Source organism: Nelumbo nucifera, chromosome 3 (genome assembly GCF_055504915.1).
Source record: "Nelumbo nucifera cultivar China Antique chromosome 3, China Antique-T2T, whole genome shotgun sequence".
NCBI classification, from domain to species: Eukaryota; Viridiplantae; Streptophyta; class Magnoliopsida; order Proteales; family Nelumbonaceae; genus Nelumbo; species Nelumbo nucifera.
The window spans coordinates 45,116,190-45,142,839 of NC_142651.1; the positions used below are offsets into that span (position 1 = coordinate 45,116,190).

At 36.2% G+C, this 26,650-nt stretch overlaps 1 protein-coding gene across 5 annotated transcripts; it reads right to left on the bottom strand.

Moving 5' to 3' along the window:
* Window positions 1–249: 249 nt before the first annotated feature.
* On the bottom strand, window positions 250–25,346 carry LOC104611420 (ERAD-associated E3 ubiquitin-protein ligase HRD1B-like). 5 transcript variants are annotated; one of them, XM_088900670.1, is made up of 9 exons: window positions 25,169–25,345; window positions 24,143–24,295; window positions 19,099–19,643; window positions 9,963–10,139; window positions 8,770–8,919; window positions 8,464–8,582; window positions 5,071–5,224; window positions 3,097–3,373; window positions 250–676 (listed from the first exon to the last, which is right to left on the bottom strand). In XM_088900670.1, the coding sequence occupies exons 2-9, from the start codon at window positions 24,221–24,223 to the stop codon at window positions 515–517; spliced, it is 1,665 nt and encodes a 554-aa protein (XP_088756796.1). In that variant the 5' UTR covers window positions 24,224–24,295; window positions 25,169–25,345; the 3' UTR covers window positions 250–514. The 5 variants fall into 5 exon arrangements, 4 of the variants coding, with proteins under 4 accessions (XP_088756796.1, XP_088756795.1, XP_010276745.1 ...); XM_088900669.1 differs by having other exon boundaries at window positions 5,071–5,218; window positions 8,464–8,672; window positions 25,169–25,344; XR_016083905.1 differs by lacking the exon at window positions 250–676 and adding an exon at window positions 4,027–4,169 and having other exon boundaries at window positions 3,235–3,373; window positions 8,464–8,672; window positions 25,169–25,346.
* Between the last annotated feature and the right edge of the window lie 1,304 nt (window positions 25,347–26,650).

The following is a 26,650-nucleotide window of genomic DNA, read 5'->3' on the forward strand; positions in this document are numbered from 1 at the left end:
AATTCAGCGTTGTTAACAAGCCAGCCCTGTTTCAAGTGATCACTGACCCGTGTGCAGCTCATGGAAGCATATAGCTATAGCCTCTGTCTCTCTGATGAGAGGAAACATTTCTTATAAAATTTCTCCTTATTTTTCTTTGTTTAGATATTCTCACCTTTAGATTGATCTAAACATTGTACATGTTTGTTTGACTTCCAACTTCCAATGCTAGATCGAGAGAGAGAGAGAGAGAGAGGTTAAGACTATAGATGGGTCAATCAGATTAAATTGAAATCTTATGGTTAGCTTGTAAGAACACTGTCGAAGTATGACAGCCAGCAAATTTGAAACTCCCTTTGAATATATATATTTACAGAATAGCTACAGGATAGCATAAAAAAACTGATATGCACAATAAGGGAGCAACAACAAGGGAGATAAAGGAGCAAAAAAAGGGAGACAAGAAAAAGAAAAAAGACCCTGCATTTTCTCTACAAGCTTCAAATCGCTTTGCAACAAGTATGAAGACTAATATTTACTGTTTCTCATCCTCTCCATGATGACCATAGTCAGAAACAGATGGGAATGAGGATGGAGATGCATTGGCCTTTCCCTTGCTATCTGATGAAGTGGAAGTCATGTTCATGGTTTCGTCAGGTTTTTGCTGTCGCAAAAGCTTCTGTTGGTTTTGCAGAATCTGGCAGGAACAGATAAAAAGACAAATAAATAAAAAAGATGAAATTTTGCCTAACAAAAAGAGCAGAATTGAAGTAGTTGCTTGCAAGTAATTCAGTGTCAATATAACTAGGAAAACAAGATTCCATGGTGAAGGGAAACTAAAACATGATATGCTGTAAAATATGATTGAACTGTGATAGTGTCTAAAACCCACCAGGCTCTTTTTCTTTTGGATTAATCTCATCAAATATTCTAATTTATGTGAATTTAGCACAAATTAATCCTCTTAAACCCCTTAGATATGGAGACCCCTTATATACATCAAAATAAGCCCACAAACACCACAAGATGAATATATCCCCAGTGTTCAAAGGGGCAAAAGGAAGAAATGGTCAAGCTAATGGTTTGTAGGTTAAATTGAGGAAGACAACTTACTTTGATTCAGAGTGTATTGTCTTCACTCCCTATTTATTACCTATCATTATTTCAAATCCCTGTAAGTGTTGCAAAGCTTCTAGAGAAGAAAATGAGGATTTTTTATGGGCTGGTTGGATGAATAGATTTAAACTCAACTTGGTGAATTTGAAAACTGTGTGCCAACCAAGAAAAGTTGGTGGTTTAGGCATCAGAAATATTAAAGTTGTTAACAAAGGTGTTAAAGATTCAGCAAAAGAGAAGCAGTCTCTGCAGAAGGATCATTGTGGTTTGTGGATAAGTATGGGCTCACAAACCTTGATTGGGACTCGGGCCCTGGTCTACGCCCAAGGGGATGTGCTTGGTGGAGAAATAATGTTACTATCCTTCCTGATTTCTTTAAGAGCATTTGATGCAAGGTTGGCAAAGGTAACCACATCAAATTCTGGCATAATAAATGGTGTGGGAACCTTGCTTTGAGCAAAATGTTTCTCTTTTAGATATTCCACAAGACAAGGATGCTGTAGTTGAAGACTGCTTTGACTTAGTGAATAGTGAAATAATTTGGGGCCCTACTTTTAGAAGAAACCTCAATGATCAGGAAAACAATCCACTGACTGGGCTATTAAGCCTCATTCAAAGTATAAAGCCCAACCCTCAGTCTTATGATGAAAGAATCTGGTCTTGGGAGTTATCAGGCAAGCTTTCATCTTAATCCTTCTACAGCAACCTTGTTTCTAGAGAGAACACTGATTTCCCTTGGGCTTTAATCTGGAAATCCCACATACCCTAAAAAATAGCCTTCCTGGTTTGGACTGCAGTTCTAGGTAAATGCCTAATATCAGACCGGCTGCTCAGAAGGGGAATGCATCTTCCTAGTATCTTGTGTCCTTTCTGCAATGAGGTCCCTGAATCCTCCAGTCACCTTTTCATCCACTGTAGCTTATCAGCTGTGAGAAATGGCTTGGTGTTGCTTTTGGTGTTCGTTCTTGCCTGCTCGAATCAGTCCTTCAGCTTCTGCAAGGGTGGACAATCAAGGCCTTGAACTTAAGGGGCAAGCTGCTTTGGAGGATTTTTCCAATTGCCATCTTGTGGGTTATTTGTTTGGAAGGAAAGCAATTGTTAAAATTTTGACAACAAATGGTCTGATTTAGCTTCAGCTAAGAACAAAATTATAGGCTTTCTGTGTTCTTGGTTAAGTGTACAAAGGGTTTTCAATGGTGTCCAGCTTTTATCTTTTTTTGCACACTGGACCTTCTTTCCACTGATTTCTCAGGTCTTTTTGTATATTCCCAATGTACAGGCTCTCGTTGTACATGGGCTGATGTATTTGGATTTCACTTTTAATACAATTTAATACTTTACCTTTGTCAAAAAAAAAAAGCTTTAAATGATGAAGTAGGCGTTATATACAATACAAAAATAACAAAGGAATCATTAAAAGATGAATTTTTATGTTTTAGATTTGAAGAGTACAATTTCTTACCTCTCTCCTAGGTAAATCTATGGATTTTTTTTTTTTTGAGATGTCAAAGTGCCTATTAAAAGTTTGTGGAGACAGTCTTATCCACCCTTAACAATAGCTCCAACAATGGAAAAACAAGATGATAATCTGAACACTCAATAACCAAAAAGCCCACCATATTGCCCAGAAAACATTACATAAGTCGGCATAGTAAGGATATTATTGTGATAGTTTCTGTCTTTTTTACATTTTCACTGTATAGGAACTGTTTCATTGTATCTGGGGGGGAGATGCCCCTCTCTTTTGATAATGAAATTTATACTACATCTTCTCAGGAAAAAAAAAGTAAAGATATTAAATCAATTTTTCATCATGCAGAGCCATACAATACATACGTTGACCAAATGGTGTCTCATAAATAAACACCCAATGCTCTACTTAGTGCATGGTATTTGAACATAATTTAAAGAATCAGAAAGAAGAATCAAGAATGCTAGCCACAATTTTAATTAAACCAAAAGGGGGATCAAGAATTCCACTAGATAACTGGAGCACTGTACCTCAATCTGGTGCAGAATAAATCTTTCTTGTGATTCCAGGCAAGAACATTCCGCATTTAGATCAGTACCCAGCCTCTGCCCTGTAAAATTAGCACCAGCAGACTGAAGAGGGATGAATGGGCAGTGAGGAGCCAGAGGATACACAAAGTTTGACTGTCCACCATGGGTTGCAAATTGTTGATTGTGTGGTTCCCCAGATGCATTTCCATCTGAATCCATAGTGCAGGAGTTTGCTGAAGGCATATATGCCTGGGGAATTAAAGCATATCCAGGATACCTATAAGCAGAAAGAAAAATAATGTGACGAGTCCTGCAATACTTTTTACAACAAATAGCACAAGAAGTTGATACCCTCTTTTCTCTAATGAAAAGCTCAAGGATCCATAAAACAATGCTTAAGAATTAGATTCTGTGTTAAGAAACATGTTCAAAAAATGAGTGTGGCAGAAATGTGAATGTTAAAATAGATGAGTGGAAAAACCAGCAAGGATGAGACAAAAAAATGAACTCAATTGAAAGAACCTAAAAGTAGCTCCAATAGGTGGTAAAATGAAGGAATGTAGACTAAGATGGTTGGTCACATGGAGAGGTTATAGACCAATAAGAAGTGATCTATTACATGTTGAAAGGGCTAGAAGAGCTAGGGGCAGACCAAACAAGCATAGATTGAAGTAGTGAGAAATGATTTAAGAGCCCATAGTTTAACAATGGATATGACACTGAACAAAACAGAATGGTGGAACAGGATTCATGTAGCCAACCCATATAGTTGGGGCAAAGTTAAGATGACAACGATGATGCTTTTAGCAAAATTATCAACACCAACCACATGGTATGCAACATGGACCCCAATTTAGGGTCTCCCATAAACAAAAGAATTCAGAACTTAACCATGTCTACTACCATATTTGTTTAGGCCAAGCTCTTTACCATTGATAAACAAATTCAAGTCAATTGCAACTCATTTGGATACATCAATCCAGAAACTTCTTTGGCACAAACATCTTTCTTAGTCACCAATATTAAAAGCCATCTGAAATCAGCATCATATCATCACTCCATATTTTTCAATCCTGTTGACCAATTAAAGATTAATCACTTTAGAGGTAAACTTGTGTAATCCGAAAGGAGGTGAACTAATAGTTATTTCCATCAAAATGAACTTTGACGGCAGCAGTTTAGGAAACCTGGGCAGCTCAGGCATTGGTAAAGCTTTCAGAAAACATGAGGGGACTCTTATGGCCCTCTATTCAGGGCCTATTGGATGTGGAGATTATAGAGATACAACTACGGCAGAATTGTTAGCAGTCCTAAATATTAAGATTGGGTAGGGACTTAAACTTCAGAAATATCTCAGTGGAGGGGGATTACAAGGTAGTGGTGAGCTGGTTAAGAAATAATGCTTTGGGAACATGGATATTTAGATACCTGTTGACAGAAGTCAGATCATTGACAGAAGAATTGCTAGTCACTTATCACTGGGCTCCTAGAAGTGCAAATAGCATGGATGGCTCATTTTCAAGACAAGGAGCAACTAAATCGCATTTCTTTTGGGAGCTGGTTCCAGGGGGAATATAATGTCATACACAATGGAAAGGGACAAATCCTTGCGGTACCCCATACCATGTACACGCAGAACAACAGATTTGTAGTCTCATTTCTAATTTTCAGCATAGGGTTTTCCAAAATCGAACTTCTAGTGGTACCAAAAAAGGCTTCTAGGTGTAAACCATGCACCAAATGATACCAATATCACTTATTTTGTGGAACTGCACACCTATAACAAACATACAGTGCTTGCTTCTACTTGCACTGCATATTCTAAGCAACAAAAAAATCCAACCTATGTAAACCATCCAAAAGGACCAAAAAATAAATATACTTTGCCACTTAAATGAGTTAACAAGCCATCAACAGTGAAAAAGTTACTAACATCTTAATACTCGTGAAAAATTGAAAACAGACATTCCATACCATGAAAAAGTATTTGGAGAAGGATATACATATGATTTCTCATAGATTGAAGCAGCTGCAGCAGCAGCTTGTAGCCTAGCCTGATGCCGCCTCAAGTTGTCATCCACTACATCATCTACTGAACCCTGAGAGGATGTACCAGCAGTTCCTGTGTCTGGTCAGTGTAAAAAAGTAAAGAACAAAAATAAAACCATTAGGATGTACTTCCCAGTTCCCATAGCCAACTGATAACTTTCATATTTTTAATCTTTTTCAACATGCTGTCAATCAATTGCAAGAGTCATAGGGAATGGAAGAGAAAACTAAATTTCAAAAATTTATATGAAGTTCAAAGACTCTTTATAAGAGTCAATCTCCATTCTCTAGGATGCAATTCCTTTAAAACTAGAACATTCCTAGGCAGCAAAATGCACAACTGTCCCAATCAATTCCGGAAGAAAAGCTTGAAACATACCTGTCACAACCTCCACAAGTGCAAAAATCTCCAATTTATACCCAATCCAACCTCAAATAATTCACCTAAAATTTATGGCGAGAGACAAAGCACCTGGGCCTGATGGGTTTACAATGGCCTTCTTTCAAGATTGATCTGATTGGAGCCTTTGGAAAATTTCTTAACAGAGCCACTACCAATGCAGGGGCAAATTTAATCTTTGTGGCTCTAATCCCAGAAAATAATGAAACTGCCCATCCCAAGGATTTTAGACTTCAGCCTTGTCAGTAACTTCTATAAAATAATTTCTCAAGCACAAGGGGCCTTTGTAATGGGTAGATAAATAGTAGAGCAAATTTTGGTGGCCAATGAGTGTGTACAAGGTATGAAAAGGAGAGGAAAGAAAGAATGGGTATGCAAGTTGGACCTAAAAGAAGCCTATGAGTTAGTTGATTGGTCTTTATCAGACTTGGCTTTGTAAAAGTGTAGATTTGGGGACAGAAGAAGTGGATAAAGGTGTGCCTTAGTTCATACCATTACTCAATCCTAGATAACGGTAGTATTAAAGACTTCTTTCCTGCTAAAAGAGGACTTAGGCAAGATGACCCTGAAGATTACACACTTGTAGTTTACTAATGAATTAATGATATTACTATCTTTTGTTAAGACACTAAGGTGGAAAGAGATAGAAACTTACAGTCCTTGATCAAATGTTTTGAAAAATTACCTATCATAAAAGTCAATCTAGGGAAGAGTTGTACAGTGGGAATCAGTCAACATGGAGGTACCGAAGATAGAGAGATAGACCATTGTGTTAGGATGTGCAAGAAGAGAATGCCCTATAAAGCACCTTCGGCTACCTTTGGGTGGTGACCCTGGAGCCACATAGATTCTGGAACCCCGTTGTGGAAAGATTTTCTAAGAAACTAAACAATTGGAAAAAGAGCTATACTTCTTTAGGGAAAAGGATTACCTTGATAAACATACCCTATCCAACCTACCCATTTATTTCCTCTTAGTAATCAAAATACCAACCTTGATTGCAAAAAAGTTAGAAAAATTACGAGAGACTTCTTTTGGGGAGCCAAGAACCTCTAAAAAAGATCATTTAACAAACTAGGGGGTGATGCAGAAGAAAGATGGAGGGGGACTGGGCATGGGGAAGTTGGTAGTCAATGGCTGTGAAGATTCCCGATTAAAACTCATAGGTTGTGGCATGAGATAATCAAGAGTGTTCATGGCATGTGGCTGATGGATGGGATGTAGGATTGGTTGCTAGATCCACTTGTGCTACTCCTTGAAAAGAAATCTCTTCCTTGGTTTCTTCACTTCACTAGGGAGGAGGTCCATTTAGGAATAGAACAAATTTTTGGCTTGATCTCTGGAGAGGCCTTATAGATGATGAGGTTTGTATTGTGTCCTCTCTTATCGAGCCTCTGGAGAGCTTTTTTTGGACGTGTCTAAAAGACTGTAGAGTGTAGACTTCTTGCACTTTGCATTTTTTCTCGTGCTTCCTTGTTCATTGTCTTCTCCCTTGATCCATCTTTGATTCAAGAGTTTCTTATTAAGGCTGTTTTGGGAGGTCCTATTCCTTACATAGTTAGGACCTAACTGCTGTTCCTCTCTCCTAATGTGTCTTCTTTGCAGAGCAAGTTGTGAGACTGCTTCAGACTTGCTAATCTCCTGTTCTTTTGTCACTGCTATTTGTTTTTTTTTTTTTACTATAGGTGGAACCCCATATCTAACTTGAGGAATTTGTTCAAGACATACTATTTCTCCACAACTAGGAAGAAGGATAAAACCACCATGGAGATGTACGAGAGCAGTCATACTGTAGACAGCATGAAAAGAAAGGAACAAGAAGATATTTGACAATAAATGCCTAACTAAAGCAGTTATGAAACAATTATGGCAAGGGTTGTACATTGGGTAAAAGCTTTTACCAAATTTTGCTCATATATCCATTGGTGAAACTAGCAGATCATTGCCAATTCATCTACAGCTAGATCAAAAGTAAGCACATTATGGATGCAACCTGCCTTACTAAATATTAAGATGAACTTTGACAGCTGCAATCTAGGGAACCCAGGGAACTTAGGTATTGGAGGGTGTTCAGATAATCAGATGGGACTGTAATGGAACTCTACTCAGGACCCATTGGTCATGAAGATTCAACCAGGGCAGAACTGATGGCAGTCTTACGGGGGCTAAGATTGAGCAAGAACCTAAACTACAGAAATATAATAGTGGAGGGGAGCTCCAAGTAAGTGGTGAGATGATTAAGGAATAATACTCAGGGAACATGGGCATATAGATACTTGCTGAGGAAGTCAGATCAATGGTTGAAGAAATGACAGTCACATTCCAATAAGTTCCTAGAAGTGCAAACAGCATGGGTGATGCCTTAGCCAGGCAAGGGGTTAATTTGGGTGGGGGTCCAAGGGGAGCCTAATGTAACTTCTTTGGAGTATATAGCATGAGGAAGTCTACAGTACCTTATTTGGATAAATAATGATAATTTTATTAAAGATATGAGGTAGTCTACAGTACTTCCTACCATGTAAACCTGTATAATGGTTATAAACATCAATAAAATTGCTTGACTGTTACTGATAAAAAAAAAATATTTGTTTTAAATAATTCAGAAAAAGTAAGAAACTAAATGTGAGGAGAGAAAAAGAGAAGAGGGAAGAATAAAGGAGAGATGAATCAATTGAGAGAGATCCAGAAGTAACAGGGTACCTCCCTATACAACATATAAAGACCAGAACACCGTTGGCATACATACATAAATGCAAATATGCAATTAAGAAATAAAAGATTAAAGGATTAAAAAAATGAAAGAAAAGAATAAAAGAATTACTCATAACTACAATTAAGAAAAGATAGCAGTACAACACCCTAACATCAACAGAAGTATGATAAAGCAAACAAACCAGCCAACTGACTAAAAACCTTACCCTGCTGATGAACCTCAGTCTGTGCTCCATGTTGGCCACTAGCCATATTTGTCCCATTTTCAGGTGGAACAACTAACGCTCTGCATGTTGGGCAAGTATGTTGTCGCTCCAACCATGACCTAAGACAATGCACATGGAAAAGGTGGCCACAGATGAGCTTCTTTGCTGTGGTCATCTCTTCACGACAAATAATGCAAGTAGCATCATTACTGCATATACATCAAAATTGTTTCAAAAGGCTTAATATAGTGAGATAATCAAAAGATAAAAACAGACATAAAGAGGCAAGCCAAGAAAATAACTCACGCATTAAGTTCTTCAGGTGTTGCATCAGGAAAACGGTCATTCATATTTGAAGTGATTTTCCGATACCGAATATAATCAGCAACACGAATCTTGAAGTTACGAAAGGTCTCATAGAGCTCACGAATCAAATGCAATGGCACACCATAATTCCTAAGATAAAAGCAGCTCCAGAATCAATAAAGGGGCGGAAAGGGATTCAGATAATTCCCTAGCTGACGGTTTAGCTAAACAAGGGGCAGAAAGGGATTCACTTTTTTGGGCTAAGTTGTAACTATAGTGTGTTTTCTTTCTTTTTTCTCTTTTCTTGAGGTTCTTTGTTGCTCTTGGAAGATAAGTGTGTTTGTCTTCCTATTGTAAATCTTCTTTTGATGAGTTAATGAAAGTATTATTGATCAAAAAAAAAAATCAATAAAGGATGATAGGAAATGATTACATAAATAAGAAAACACAATTAAAATGGCAAGAAAATTAATTTAGTAGGAAGTTAGGGCTATAAAGAATTTTTTTTTTTAATTGAAGAGGTAAAGTAAAATTGTATTAATCAAAAAGATATATACAAGTATAACTTCTCACTGTACAGATAAACAAACTTTAAGAACCCTAAAAAAATCACTGCCACACGTGAAGCCAAAACATCCCCCTTGAAAAGCAAATTTGTACTCAGCCACCCTCTAAGATCATCTATAATTAAGTTTATCACCTTTTCTACCTGGAGCTGCTTTTGATAAAAAATCCTCCTGTTTCTCTCCCTCCAAATGGACCACAGAACTGCCAAAGGAATTGTGTTCCACAAGATCCTACCCTTTTTGCTCATACCCCCAACTTTCCAACTTTCAAGAAGGGCCTTTACAGAGCTAGGCATGCAAAAAGAGTACTGAATAATAGCCTTGAAAAAATATGCATACTTTATTTTTTATACTTTATGATATTATAAATATAAACTATAAAATGACTCATACAATAGGATTACCAATCCAACCCAGACACAACCTTAAGTCACTCCAACCCAACCCAACCCCAACTAATTGGCTATATTTGCAGTACAACTATTTTTAGCAATGACTATATTTGCAGTTTTTCATTGTCGCTATGTCATTGTCAATAGATCAGTTTTTCATTGTCGCTATGTATTATGACTGGATCTACATGTGTATACCTCCAAATGGAAAACCAATGTTGAACAAGTTACTTACACAAAAATCAGAAAGAAGAAGCACAGGTACATAGATAAGTGAAGCAAGTCACGGATAAGCTCCAAGTAAAAGGTGTAAACTGCCTTTCTCTCCCATTGTCCTTCCATCAGCATGTCACTAACATAGAAAACATATTTTACAAATGTTGACACTATTGTTGTCGCTAGTATCATGTACCTGAAAAACATTATTTAGGAAAACCAAAATGGTTACTTAAAAAAGTAAACAAAGGAACGCATAGGCAGAAACCCAAGAATAATATTTTGTTTTTTTATTGGTGATACTACTGATGGTACAGAACAATATTTAGTTATAAACCAATTGATAGAAAAGAAAGAAAAAGTATGAAAAATATTTTCTATTCCATAAAGTTCAAGATTAGACTGTTTTTGTATATCTGATCATTTATTATATTACCAGGAAATGCTTTAGAACATTTTGAGGTAGCCAAAAACTTAGGATCAGCCCCTTAAAAGCAAAAATAATAAGGGCAAAATACTAAAATAATTGTGAATTTGGGGCATGTCCAGCTAGCCCATACAAATGCAATAGGAAAAATGTTGCATAGAGATGTCATGGGCCCTAAAAGATCTCTAGAATATTATAATATATAATACACTAGTAAGTGTGCACATGGCAGTTTTTGATGATGATAGTAAATAATATGTTCCAAAAATTTCTGCAATTTTTTTATATTTCTGTGCCTATAAAAATGTTCTTATTTGTCACACTTATTTTTGTTTAATATATGATGAATATACGATATTAGAGATGTGCCCAAATGTTTTCTAAATTTTTTTTTCGTATTTTTAGACTTTTGTGTGCTTTCATCTTTATTAATTTTTATTATTATTAATATTTAATTATGACATCAAGGGTTTACACATCTGACCCAAAAAGGTTGAATTGTTGACTTGCCACCAAACAAGAAAAAACTAAAATTTTTGCGTTGGTTTTAAATTTGTATTTTATTTCTATCATCAATAAAAACAAGTATTTTTTATCACAGTTATTTTTCTTTAATATGGTTAATTAATATAGGATTCAATGAAAGAATGAGAGTTAATACCCTAAGCATAGTTTTCAAGGCGCCAAGGCGATGGATTTTTTTTAGTAAAAACATGTATCTTATGGTAGTTCCCTAGGATCCATAATCATATTTCCTTAATAAATATCCATAATTTTCATAAGAAAAGTATACACTTCATGTTAAAGTATAGAAAATCAACATATTCCAACATATTCGTGAGAAGAAAAAGAAGAAAGAAAAGAAAATTAAAAAAATATATATATAGGGGCTGAACCCCTTATTTCTTTTATAGGAAAAGAAGAAAAGAAAAGGTGGAAGAAGAAGAAGAAGAAGAAGATGAAATTAGTATATAAACACACAAAATTAGTAAAGAAAAATAAGAAAATGTGTTGATTGGACAACATTTTATGTTCTTCCTTGCTTATTAGTTCAGGTTTTGAAGTCTTTGAGGGTTCAATACAGCATTTAGCAATGTTTGTGTTGATTAAGCCCTAACAAATAAGAAAATCATAAAAAGAAATTAGTATATAAACACACAAAATGAATATTTTAGTTTAAAAATGTCTATTTTATATTTATAACCTCAAAAAATTAAGAATATAAAAGTTATTTATAACACGCTACAGAAAACTACTTGGCAATTAGGCGAGGCGAGCCTCCAAGGGCGCCTTGTCGCCTTGACAACTATGACCCTAAGGCTATGTTTGGTTTGAAGGAAAATGTAGGGAAAGGAAGAGAAAGGTAGGGAAAGGAAGAGAAAGGTAGGGAAACCTTTACAACCCTTGTATTGGTTTCCCTGTCTTTCCCTTCCTTTCCCTACCTTTTCCTTCAAACCAAACATAGCCTAAATGAATTGAATGAGGAGAAATGTAGGGATATTCTAGTAAGAATAGGATTCAATGAATGTTAATACCTTAAATATAAAACTTAATGAGGGATTTGAATGTGGAGAAAAGTGGTTGTTCAAATTACATTTTTGTCCTTACAATTAAAGAGAAACCAAATTCAAAAACTGAGGTATTTTGGTCAAACAAAAGTTCCACACTCTCATTCACACTTTTAATAGTAGTATAGATTTAAAGAATTATTTGGACTTGCATAGGTCTGCAACAAGGTCATTAGGATATCTAGGAGTATGGTTTTTATCTTTATTAGAAAATCTGTATCATGATTGATGATGCTTTAGGAAATTAGAATTTGGGTAGAAATTAAGGAGATTTTCTCCTATGATCGATACATTTATTTAAACAATAATGAATCACATCGGGGAGTCTTAGGAAATTTATTTATTTATGGAGTGACTTTGACAGGTACCCAATACATGTGGTCCAATGGTTAGTCACCAATAATTTTAGGAGTCTGGACAGATTTCTATTTGATAGGGGTTGGGAGATGAATCAGAGAACTTGGTTCAAGAATCATTGCAAATGATATTGTCTGACTACAAACCAATTTTACTGAGAGGTATCTTTCAATGATGACCCTAAACCATTCAGGTTTGAAAAGATGTGGCTGGAGCACCCAAAACTTTTACAAATGGTAGAGCAAAACATTGATGAGGTTTTATGAGAAAGGAAGAGTAGATCTCATAGTCATTGAAAATTACAGCTTCTTAAAATGCTAATGTATTTAGGAATGGTGGAAGCCATAAAAAGGAAGTGTTGACAAAAACGAGATTACTGGAGAACATGGAGGAGAAGTGGAAAATGGGTTCATTCCTATAGAAGCATGACTGGAGAAAGAAGACCTCAGAACTGAGTTGGAGAAGATCGTTCATTATGAAGAGGTCTGTTGGAAGCAGAAATCTAGAGTGATTTGGTTGAAAGCTGTAGATAGAAACATGTCCTTTTATCATGCATGCATATGCAAGGGATAAGAAAAAAAAAGATACTATATGATAATTAGGGGTGTAAGCAGATCGAATTCGAATCCGATTAGAAATTCCGATATCCAAATTCGAATCCAATTAGAAATTCCGATATCTGAATCTGAATCCAATTAGAAATTTCGATATTCGAATTCGATTCAATATCCGAATCCGAATCCGATTAAGTATTCAAATATTCGATTTGATTCGAATTCGATTAATTAATTATTTTAGATAATTAATAAAAATTTTATTGATATAAAAATATAAAAATTATTTATATAACTTAATTATTATATATAAATTATATAAACTATTTTATATATTATATATAAGAATTAAGTAATCGGTCGAATTTGGATATTTATTGAACCGAATCAGGTCATATCCGAATTCGAATCCAACTAACTATTCGGTAAGAATAGGATATCCGAATTCGACCGATTAGATATTTGAATTATTCGAATTCGATTCAGTTACGTCGAATATCGAATTCGCAATCTGATTTTCGAATACCATTGACACCCCTAATGATAAGGCTGAAGGTGGGAAAGATCCTAGTAGACGACCTAAGGGAGATCAAAGAAGCTCTAAGCACTTTTTTACTGAAAACTGTTCACAAAATCAGCTTCTTGTCTGGATAATGATTCATGGGGACTTGGAGTTGGATAAATTGGAGGATGAAAGGCAAGGTTGTTACAAGAGGTTTTGAGGAAGAAGAGATTTGGGGAAGGTGCTTGGGTTTAAAGACAAACTTAAGAGAGGTTGGCAAGAGAATTGGGAACAACTTTTAGATGGTCAAGAGATCTGCAACTAGGTTGGATGATTCACTAGCCAATAAGGGGTTCATAGCATGGTTTTAAATATCGCGAAATGTTGCTAATATAAATTATTCCATTAATAATTTCTATGTAATATTTCAAATAAAATATTTATAAAAAAGAATTAACAAAATATAAAAACAAAAGAATAAATTAATTACTTTATAATATAAAAATAAAATATTTTTCAAGTAATAAAATATTAACTAGTTAGTATTTTTTAAAATATTTATTAAAATCAGAAAATGTTTATTAAATTTTATAATAAATCATTATTTATTATAAGTTTAGTATTAAAAATCATAATAAATTCATTAAGTTTTATAAGAAATCAGAATTTATCATAATCTTAATACTACAAAAAGGAGAATCGGTTTATTAAAGTTATAATAAAAGATAATGTATTATAACTTTAATATTTAAAAAATCAGAATAAATGTATTTCTATTTACTAGTGTGAAATAAATATATTAGAATTTATAATAAACCAGAATTAAAAATAAGAAAAGAAAATATCAGATAACCTTGTAAAAACATCAAAATGCATAATAAATCAGTAAATCGTCATTTACTAATTTGTTATTGATCTTAGTTTCTTAGCTTTATATAACGGTTGGGAATAAGATAATAGTCTAGAAATATGTATTTATGCTTCTTTTATCATTTTAAACAATATCATTACACATTTCCACATATTTCATAATATTTCCACAGTGTCTAATTTTTACAATATTTCCCCTCGACATTTTTGACATTTCCGACATATGTCCTATATTTTGGTAAGCGACATTTCCATCAACATCAACATTTTAAACCTTGGTTCATAGAGAACAAATGTTGTGGGCAGAGTTGTAATTTATCAAAAAAACAAAAAAAAATGTAATTTGAGTTGTTGAAATTCAATAGGGATGGATTGATCACCCTGCTGCATAGTGTATACTGTATTCCCAATTAAATTGAATCAATGAAATCTCTGTTAATGATTGAGAAAGAGAGAGAGAGAGAGAGAGAGAGAGAGAGAGAGGAGATTTAGGAAGCGTGAGATCCATGAATGGTGATACAGCACCAGGCCCGGATGGCTTTGTAGCATATTTTAATGCATGCTGGTTAGTGATTAAAGATATGATAAATATGTTGGAGTTTTCAATGACAATTGAAAATATTATGGAGAAAAGTGCAAATGCAACATTTCTCTCTTTAATCCCTAAAGTGGAAGGGCTCCTGAGTCAAAAAATTATTGACCTATTAGTCTTATTTCTAGCCCATATAAAGCCATAGTAAAATAATTGTCAAAGAGGCTAAAGTAATTGTAAAGAGGATAGAAAGGTGCTCCATCACAGTGGCAGAGGTTCGAGTGGCAAAGGAAGCAATTGAAGCAGCAATTAGTTTAGATTGCTCTGACATCATTGTGGAGGGGGACTCCCTGTTGACATTTGACAATAGATTGCATCAAGAGAAAGTGAAGCCCCCTTGGGGTTCTTTGTTCATCATTGAAGACATTCGGAAAAGTTTTGCTGATTCAAGGAGGAGGATCCAAGTCAGACACGTTTATAGAGAAGAAGCCAACAAGCTTGTGGTCCTCGTTACAAACATCAGTCATGACCTAGATGAAAATCAGGACCTTACCTTATATGTCAATAATTTTAATTTGATTAGGCTGGAAGACTAAGGCAGGGCAATCCATTATCTCCCATGCTCTTTGTGTTGGAATTAGAAGTCTTGAGTAAGCTATTTAGGGAGCTGAATTGGGCTTAATACAAGGATTCAAATGGGTGGTCAAAGACATAGAATCACTCATCTGCAATATGCAATTGACACTTTTTTTGAAAGCCTTGGTGGAGTAGGCCGTTCATCTAAGAAAAGTCCTAGTCTTGAAACATGTGCAAGGAGACAGGACATTGGCTCTTGATGATGGAATTTGACTCTAGGATAGGGTAGGCCATGGAAAATTGGAAATTGGGTCTTTGTATCAGAGGTCTAAAATTTTATATGCTAGAGTCTTCAGTCATTTTGAAAATGTCTGCAGCAAGAGATTGGTGTTATTTGGCAGATTTATTGGAAAAACATGAAATAGACAGAAAGAGGTGGCAAGTTCTACACCTTAGCTACTGTTTGTGGAAACCAGTATTGCACGGACACAGGACACCCCACCTTTGGAGGGGACTCACAAGTCGATACATGTCCATGAGTTGTTCCCAACTATGCTACAGTGCAAAGCAGGCAGATTTATGTCCAACTCTCCAAATGACAAATTCTCACTTTAAACACCTCTATTAATAGTGGTCCAACCATTCAAATTGTCTAATATGGCACTTTAGTCTTTGCATCTTTCCAATTTACACATAACTTGTGATCCTCACTTTAAACACCTATATTAATAGTGGTCCAACCATTTAAAATGTCTAATATGGCACTTTAGTATTTTTATTGTTAAATTAACACAACTTGTGATCCATTGTTTATTGAATTTTTTCCAATTAACATTGAAATTAGGAAAATACTGAAAAAAAACTAGTGGTCACATGGCAAATAGTTAAAAGGCTGTAAGTTGAACTTGTCAATTGTACAAGTAATTTAACTATTAAGTTGTTGTGCTTGCATAGTTTTATGAATTTAGAAAATAATGTTAAAAATATATTAACATATAATAAAATATTATTTATGTGAGACTTGTCCATGAATCCTACTTTTTGGGGTTCACTGAGTCGGATTCCCAGACATGTGTCAGATTCCAATTCCCATGTCCACCAAGTCCATGCAACACTGGTGGTGGATTATTTGGTTCTCATGGACCAACTTTTGTATGTTTTATAAAGGTGTTTATAATAAACAAAATGCCATTACCCAATGTTGGTCGCAGCTATCTGGGGTCTTGGGAGGGGTAGACTGGATACAGCCCTAACCCAAAATAGATGCCTACGAAAAAATTATGTTCTACAGCTACTGTTCTATAAAAATAAAAAACATGTTTTATTTTTCATGTATCTATCTCTAGTTTCTTTCCACCTTCCTCTTGGTTCCACCCACTCCATTAGGACATTAATCACAGAATTGCTTTCTCCTGTCAGATTAACTTTATAACAATGTACTGTTTATTTATTTATCAATAAATAAAGGAGCTTCAGTGCAATTGTGGAAGTGATTACAATTAGAGTGTTACATTGGGTGAAATCCCTGAAACTATTTGAGGATATTTCAACAGGTTTGTTGCTTAATAATTGGAAGTGGCTAAATCAGCACCAAGGAAAGATGCTTCTACTGATCTACTCCATTGTGGTCTCCACCAGTTGAAGGGTTTATTAAGCTAAATTTTGACAGAAGCAGTGGACGTAACCTAGGACCTTCAGGTATTGGAGGTGTCTTTAGGCAAGGTTTTTAACCCGTTGTTGACCCGGACGGTCGAACCGTTCGAACCATCACCCGGTCGACTTTCCGGGTCTGGTTCTCATAAAACCAGTATCTTCGTAAAAACCGTTGATAAGTCAGCAAACCGGATGATCCGGACGGTTGAACCGGTGACCCGATAAGCGGGCAACGGTTCAACTGTCGACCCCCTTCTCTTTTTACATTTTTAGGTTTAAAAATTTGTAAAATCCCCCAAAAGTCTCAACTCGAGCCCCCCCTCTCTTTTTACATTTTTTTTTTTTTGATGAATGAAGAAATTTATTAATTCAGAAAAAACACCACTGAAGAGGCAAGAGCTGTTACCTCTTCAGAAAAGTATTACATCAAAATAAAACAGAATTAACCATAAATAAAATTACAAAGCAGCCCAAAATAGCTGCTCCCTTGTAACCCCCTGCTTAGCTAACCCATCCGCTAAGGTGTTTGCTGATCTTCCCACCCATATTTCTTGTAGGCCAGTTTACTCTCCTTAATAAATCTCTGTGTTGCCACATGGCTGAAGCTGGGTCTTTCAACCATCCCACCACAATTTGAGAGTCTCCTTCAACTACCAAGTGCTGAACCCCTAATTGTTCTGCAATCTGAATACCTTGTATCGCCGCTAAAATCTCAGCTCTATTAGTCTCCTATTTCCACAGGGCCTGAGAACAAGGTTAATATGTTCCTCTCTTTTTACATATTCTATCACTTCCTCTGTTCTAGATCTAGGGTTTATGCAAGATTTAGAACAGGAGAGGACAAACTCACGAAGAGGATGGACGGCTGAAGAAGATCGACAGAATCTGATCTCCAGTCACCGGAGACACCTAGCTAAACGCCATACTCATTCCTCACGTTTGGGCGACGTTATCAGCTATTCTTCTCTGTTTGGGCGACACCAGACTGCCGAGTTTGGGGCTTTGGGCAGCACAACATCACAGGCTTCATAGCTTTGTTTCTCGCCGGCAAGCGGCGACTGTGTATATCGCAGGCTCACCGGCAAGCGGCACATCTCGGGTATATAATATATACTTTTTTTAATATTTTAATTATATCACCGGACTGAACCGTTCGACCCGCCTGGTCAAACCGGTGGCCCGCGACCTGGTGGGAAAACCAGGTCAACCTCCGGGTCGGTTTTAAAAACATTGTCTTTAGGAATGAGGAAGGACAGGTTTTGACTTTATTTTCTGAGTCAGTAGGTGTTGGTGATTCTCTCAGGGCGGAGGTCTTGGCTGTGTTGGAAGGGGTAAGAAGAGCAAAAGAACTAAATTTACATAATCTAATCATTGAAGGTGACTCCAAAGTAGTTATTGGCTGGCTGGATAAAGAAGACAATGGACTTAAGGGAATACGCAAATGAAAAAAAAAAAAAATTAAGTGGCTGTCAAGGGGCATGGAAATAAGACTTCAGTGGGTTAAAAGGAGTGCTAACTCCTTTGCTGATGCCTTAGCTAAACAGGGGGTAAGAAGGGTTCATTCATTGTGGGCATGCTTGTAAATCTTTGATTGTACCTTGTCTATCCTTGGGGAGGGCTAAGAGAGTTTACCCCTTCTCTTGGATGCAGTATTCATAATTTTCTTCTTTAACAAAATTCTGGTTATTGATAAAAAAATATTTATTTATCAAAAAAAAACAATGTACTATTTATTTAATTATATAATTACATTTTACCAGAATAATAGAACTAACATCACATCTTATATTTATAAAATGCTTAATGACCATAAACAGCCTAGATCCTAATGTAATTGGCAGAGACCCTAGCTAGGCAAGTCAATGACCTAGGAAATTCTTTAACTATGTCATCTTATGGACATATACATGTAGGCATTCATGAATTCCACTATATATTATAAAGGTAAATGAAAACTGCAGACAGCTATAGTAAAAAACAAAGAAATATTTATGCCCATAAATACTCAAAAATGACAGTAAGTAAAGAAACATACTGCCAAACAAAGCAAACAACATCAAGAAGCATTTTGGTCTAAACACACAAAGAATCAGAAGCGTAAGCATAAATAACTTACTCAAATGAGAAAAAAATAGAAACAGAAGCCTGCCATGTCTGTATCAAATGTTTCAAAGAACTGTACAAGAAGATACTATCCAGGACAAAAAGAAATCCCATGAAAGAAACAATCCGGATGTGAGAGAACATGGGAACAGATGGAGTTGTCTCAATGTACTCAACCCTCTTCTGGGCCAACCAATGCAAAGCTTTAATTAACAGGAGAGCAGTCACCATTGCAAGAAATGTAACAGAGAAGTCCTGTCGGAATATTGTGATTGCAAAAAGAATTTCCATGACCTCCCTCCATGACTGTTCATTCAATCTCTCAACCTCTGCTTCTCGTAGAGATCCAAGGAACAAACACTTGGTTAACTGCCACAAAATGCACATGATGACCAGACCCATATTTAAAAGAAGCACCAAACTGATCTTGGAGGTGGATAGATACACCATGGCTGGGTAGAATTGACCCCTACTGCTAAACGCATGATAAATAACAGCAAGTGTACCAACTAAACTAAGGCCCGCATATGTTTGGAGTCTCATCATTTCCTTCACAATCTGTCAAAACACAAATAGAATCCAAATCCAGCTGAATCCAATGCTATGGGGCATCAAGTAAACAGAAAAGATGAAAATAAAACCTAAAATCAACATCTAAAATGAATTTGATAAGGATGCTAATATAATTAGAGCATTCATGAAATGAACTTGACTTGGATACTTTAGCAAACAATATGGATAAGGGATTAATGATCTTGACAGAATCTAAGATAAAAGCAGAACATGGTCAAGAAATACCACTCCGAGCTCCTAAGAAGAGGGAGGACAGAGGAGCAAACCACCAGAACTTATTTGCAATGTTTCACAGATACAAGCATGAAACCCACATTTTGAGGCATGTCTAGAGTCAGCAACATGAACAAAAAAATTGGACTCAAGAGCAAGTTTGGGCAATAGTATTCAATCATAAAAATTCAATACCTTGTAAATTCTAACATCATCTGATATATAGGCATAAGAGAAGTTCGTTTATGTCAAAAAGAAAGAGTGGAGAAAAAAATAGTTTGTAAAAGCATCCCTCACTCATAAAGTGTCAAAGTCAGCAAGGTCTACTCTATCCATTTAGGAGACTCCATACACCACTGCTTTTCTGGGCTCGGCAGGATCAATTGTTAGTGTTTTTTTTTATCAGAAACTCAAAGAATTTTATTGAGACTTAAAGAAAAAGATATTACAACAAGTTGTTGTTAGAAATAAAACCCTTTACAACAATAAAACCCAACTACCCTGTTAACATTGAGCCCAAAACAAATGATGTCACCTTGCTTAGCTAATCCATCTGCCAACCCATTAGCAGACCTTCTAACCCATCTTACATGAATTTGCACTTGTCTTGACAGCAACATGAACCACCTGAACTCATTTCTAAATAGCCGTAATACCCCATCTCCTTTTTTCAACCAACCGATGACTATTTTTGAGTCCCCTTCTAGAATCAGCCTTGTGATTACCATTTCCTTAGCTTTTTGCACCCCAAAGGTTGCTCGTGATGTTTGTCTGAAACGTGGGAGACCGTAGAGGATTTCTTGTTTTCTGCCTACAATTTCTTGTTGTATATGTTTTTTTAATCTAATGAATCAATTTTGTGTTGCTGATCAAAAAAATGGTCGTTCAAGGGAGGAAGAAGGGCGAGGAAGGATACAACTCTATACCTGAGGGCAAAGAAGGTAAAAGATTTTAAACAAAATACTTTGAGAGCTTTCAACATTCATAGGAAGAGGAAGAAGGAGGTCTGGGAGTGGATGATTACGAAATTTGTGGGATCAGAAGAATCAAGTGTCGCAAAACATCCGGAAGCTGTAATAAGTTCAAAAGAGACAACTCCTCAAGCTCTTCCTTGGGTTACTGAAGAAGGTGGAACACAAGAAAGAGTTGTTGTCAAGGATTCAGCCATTAACTCTGAGAAAGAAACTTTCAAATTTTCATAAGGAATTAAGGAGGGTGATGGAATGGCGGAAAGAGCTGAAATGGAAGAAAATCCTGATAAGGAAGGAAATCCATCAAAGACTAAGGTTTTCTTGTGTGGTTTTAACAGCAGGGAAATGGTACAGGAAGCAGGGGAAGTGACAAGTGTCAAGAACTCTAAGAGGGTGGTTAAAGAAGAAGGTGTGTGGTCTTCAATTTTGATAGGAAAGCTAGGGATGGAGCTAAGCAGGAGAAGAGTCAAAGCGGACTCGAAGTTGACTAACTCTGTGAACCACAAGGTTGAGGACTTGAGAAAAACGAGAGGTTCTGGTAACGGGCAGCTTGTTCATGTAACCAAGGTTTTTCATCGTCTCAAGGAAGGCTGGTTGGGGATGGTCCATGTTGCAGATTTAAGAGAACTTACAAAAGGAAAGGACCTAAGGCTAATTCTAGACTTCAGAAATGTCTGATAACAAGTGAAATGCAGTTGGAGAAGGGGGTGAGAATTGGGAGGAAGGTGAAGGATCGGAATTAGATTTTGTTGATGAAGAGTGAAGGAAGATGTGGATTTTGATGCAGGTGAGAGTGTGAGGCTTGGATGTCTGTGGCTGCTCTATGTTGGTTCCCAGGCTTAGTTGGTTTGTTCTAGAGCTTACTTCTTGTATTGGCTGCTGGTTTTTGCTGTTTTCTTTTGGGCTAGTTGGGGTGTTAGTCATTTGCAGGCCTTTTGTTTGGGATCTGGATGCTTGTAGTTTATTTGCACTTATGGAGGTGTTCTCTCAACACTGTCCTAGGTTGTAATTGTTTTTTCTTCTTTTTTAATAAATTTTCTTTTTACTTATCAAAAAAAAAAAAGTCTCCATAGTCCATGGCCTCCTTGTTTCTTTCCCTATCCTCACAGATTTTTAAGTTCCTCTCTTCCCAAACTATCCACACTACCGCTATCCACCTGCAACCAAAAGGAAAGCAAAACCATTCCCAAACACAACAAGCAAAGGGACATGAGATTAAGAGGTGGGAAGCAGTCTCACCATTCAACTTACACAAAATGCACCAGTTGGGAGACAAGCACCGATTTGGCCTTTACTTTTGCAGAAGATCACACATGTTGATGCATCCATGTTAAATTTCCCAACAGAAGGCACTTTTGGTGGGATAGGGGCACTTCGAACTTTTTTCACATGAAAGGAAAAGGAAGAAGGGGTGGCCACAAGGGAAGAGAAAATGGTTTATAAGTAAGCGACCCTGAAGGACTGAGGGACCAAACCTCACTATCATCCACAGAAGCATCAAAAACCAGGTTATCCAAAATATTCAATGGGCTAGATGCTGAAGAGATTTCAGACTCTCTAAGGTTTCTCACTAGCTCCAAATTCCATCCCACCCCAAAGGAGGAAGGAGACCCAAAAAATTTCAGACACAGGTTTCTCTTTTAAGGTTTGAGAGAGCATACAGTGGGGGGAACACATCTTTCAAGGGGGAATCCCCAACCCACACATCTTCCGAAAATCTAATCCAGTTACCAAAAGCCAAATCATACATAATATGCCCAAGGAATTGAGGGAGAATATCATGCACTTCTTTCCATGGTGCAGCTTGATTAGCCCTTTGTAGAATACCAACATCCCATCCATCCCTAGAAAATCCATGAACACTTGAAACCACTTTATGCCACAACCTTTCATTCTCCAAGGGAAAATGCCACAACTACTTACTTAAAAGAGCAAGGTTTTTCTTACTAATGCTTCCTAGACCCAACACACCTTCTTTCTTTTGACCACCTTCTCTCATCAATTTCTCCACTCCCTTGCAATTGCTTGAGGCATCCTAAAGACAAACATGAAATAAATAGGGAGATTAACCAAAGTGGATTTTATCAAAGTGATTCTCCCGCATAATGAGGTTATAATTCCTTTTTTTTCCAACCAGCTAATCTTTTCTCAATTCTCTCCAAGACTGGATTCCAAAAACTAAAAGACCACAAGTTGCCACCTAGAGGTAAACCTAAATATTTTAAAGGCCACTCCCCTCTTTCACACCCCAAAACCTCAACTAGTGAGCCTAATTCCTCTTCTTCAACATTTAAACCAACCACCGCACTCTTGTTCTAAATGATTTTTAAATTAGACATTCTTTCAGAGAGACTCACCACTAATTTCAAATTTTCAACCCCATTTCTGCTTTCCCCATAACAAAAAATCAAAATGCCATCTGCAAACTAGAGATGGGTAACCACCACTCTATCTCTCCCCACCACCCAACCTTTAAAAGTTGCAACTAACAAGCCCTAGAGATCAACCTACTAAGAACCTCTGCCACCAAAATGAAAAGGAAAGGGGAGAGGGGATCTCCTTGTTTTGACCTACAATGGCTTAAAAAAAGTCCACCACCAATCCATTCACAACCACTGAAAAGTGACATGTTTACCAGCAACCTTTGATCCACTTACACAACAATTCTCCAAAACACAAATTCTCATAATGTTAATTAAGAACTCCCAACCCACTAGATCATAAACTTTCTCCAAGTCCAACTTAATTGCCACTCCCTTTTTCCTAGATCTTCGTTGGGCCTCTACATGTTCATTTGCAATAAGAATATGACCCACAATCTATATGTCTTGAATAAAGGCCCCTTCGTAATGAGAGATAAATAATCAGTGGAAGAACTTTCTTAATCCTTAGAGGCAACACACCAACACCTTAGCAATTATTTTATAAATGTTGGTAACCAAGCTGATTGGCCTGAAATCATTCAATTGCTGGCCTTTTGGTAATGATGGTTTTGTTAAATAGTTGTCTTTCTGCAGGCTGAAATAATTGTCTTTAGCTAATACATCAGCCGTGCAATTTTCCATTTTCTAGGTACCCGCTGAATTTTTTATAAACTTTCTAATTTCATTTCTATAGGATCAGCAACTCTCTCTATTATCAACCAACCAATCAACACCTTCTTCAATGAATAAGTTAATTATATATTCCTTTCAGCACTAATATAAGTTTCATTCTGGTTATAATAAATAAAAAAGAAAATTTATAAATAAGAAGTAGAGAGTGCATAGAGCATCAAAGGGTGATGAGGAGACACCCTACCAAAAGAAAGGACAACTTAATACAGCCTCTATGAAAATTCCAAAGTGGCCCAGAAATCAGACCCAAAAGAATCTTGAACATTAGGAAATTCAGGCATAATCAGAATCCAATCTAGCAGCCAGTTTCCTATTCCAATGTTTCACCCTTTGTTACCTACCAAAAATAAATTTGACAATGGTCCCTTTTATATATGAATTTATGCATTCAAATGCTAATGAAAAACAGATAATATGACCAACATTCTACATAACATTTAAATGTCAATTTAATCTTCCTACTCCTCATTTTATGAGCATAAACAGAAAAGAAAAAAAAAACGTAAGATAAATAAAAGGAAAACTTGGGAATCAAACTGAAAAATTAAATAGAACGTATTATAGCTTTTAAAACCATAAAATCTGCAAATCCCAATCAATTGGTAGGGGAAAAAGCTACAGAAATACATGAGCCCTCTTTCTCTTTTTCCTAGAAGCCAGAGTGAGTCCAGCTTCGATAGAACCAACCAGAAGTAAGCCATACTATTTCAACTTGGTTATCAATATTGCTGATAGTATATTCTATTAGAGGTGAATTTATAAATAAATGATTTTTTGATCAATTATAAATAGAGAAATTTCAGGAGAAATTTACAATATTTGGCGCAAAAAAAAAAAAAAGAAATGCTCAAGCAAACAAAACAAAATTGACGCGGGAAAAGGAAAAAAACGTTTAATCCTCCATTCCTCCGATGTCGAAATCCACGAAAAATACTGCAAATCTGGATGTGGAAGATCTCACAGCAGAGAAATTGCGGAAGAGATCTCTCAGACAACCCAAAATAATAAGATTATGAGATTGCAAAACTCAAATTGTAGTAAAAATAGAAACCCTAACATAGAAGCCATAAGGTCGATTCAATCACATCACCGGAAGAAACCGTAAAACAGTGAGATCCCACCGAACAGAAAACCCTAAAAACTGCTTAATGGACCATGAAAGATACACCTAATAATTTCAAAAAATAAAACGAATTAATAAAATTTGTACCTGGTGGAGACCGAATTGGGGTCTTGTATATAAGAATTTCGTCGACGAAGACGTCGGAACCCAGATGGATGTTAAAAACAGGGACAGTGAGAGAGAAGTATACTTATAGTTCGTTGGGTTGTTTCTCTCGGATTCGCGGTTAGTAATTCGCGCTTCACTGTAAGAAGTAAGAACCCAGTTCGTTAGGGGAGGACTTCTAACGGCTTGTTCGCCAATGGAGAAGTGGATTTTAGTCGGGTCGTTTATAGTAACACCAATCAGATCCACCCCGTTTTGGATCCGACCCGCGAAATCGAGAACACCAGAGACATTTTACAGAACCAACGTTTAAAAGCTGACCCGGAACCGGAATCACTTTGCCCACCGGTTTTTGGTCAGCGGTTCGTCCGAGCAAATCAGTCCGATGCAATTTAAAAATGCTTAAAAAATGGCCAAAAACTGTTCTCCTAGCCAGTTTCTGGACCGAACGGTCCAACCATCCAAGTCAACGAATATTCAAAAGCCATGCTGAGAACACTCGTGTATCTGCCCCGAGATTAGGTTATATATCTTCCTAGTATTTTATATTTATATGGCATATTTATTTTACTTATTTTATGCTAAATGGCCAATGATTTTTTATTTTGCAATTGGTGGGAACACAATTATATCATGGTCTCAATTTTATTGTATCATTGTCTTAAGGCCCCTGGTAAAAAAATACTTACCAATGACCATTTTAGCCATAAAAATCCATTATTAAAAGGGGCATTGTTGTCTCATTCAAGTGTTGGCAACTTTTCCCCTAGGTGGAAAAGTTACTTACTCACCTAGGAGATGGGTATCACTTACCCGGGTAAATAAACTTTCCCTGGTCCCCACATAAATCTAAAAAAAAAAAAAAAAAAACATGGGATTCTTGGTCAATGGGAACCAAAATCCCATTAACCAACTCCCCCCCCCCTCTCAAAATCCAAAAAAAGTATGCCCCCTAAGTGTAAACAGGAAAAAGGCAAAAAACCCTCTCTCTCCTCAATCCATTTGGCCAAATATTGGAAGTTGAAAGAAGTTAGTCTTTAACCAGACTCCAAAGTCCCAATTTTGAATGTGCAAAACTGAACATGTTTGTGTATTTTTAGCCATGGTTTTCAAAATCAAACCAGACCGGATGGTCAGACCGAAAAAACTGGGAACTGTTCGAACCATCCATAATAATTTTTATTAGCTTTTATTATTTGTATTTATTAAAAATAACTTCTATTGATTTTAACTAATAGAATAATTTTTTACTAATAAAATTTTCTTGATTTAATTAAGTTACTAAGTAAACATAGTTTGATCAACATGCAATTCCTATTAATTTTTTAGTAACTAATAAAATGAATTTTATTAGCCTTTTGTTTTATTAAATTAAGTTATTAAATATAATTTCTAGAAAGAGATATAATCTACCAAAATTTAGAAAGTTATTAATTCTTACATCAAATTTTCTATTTTAAGAAA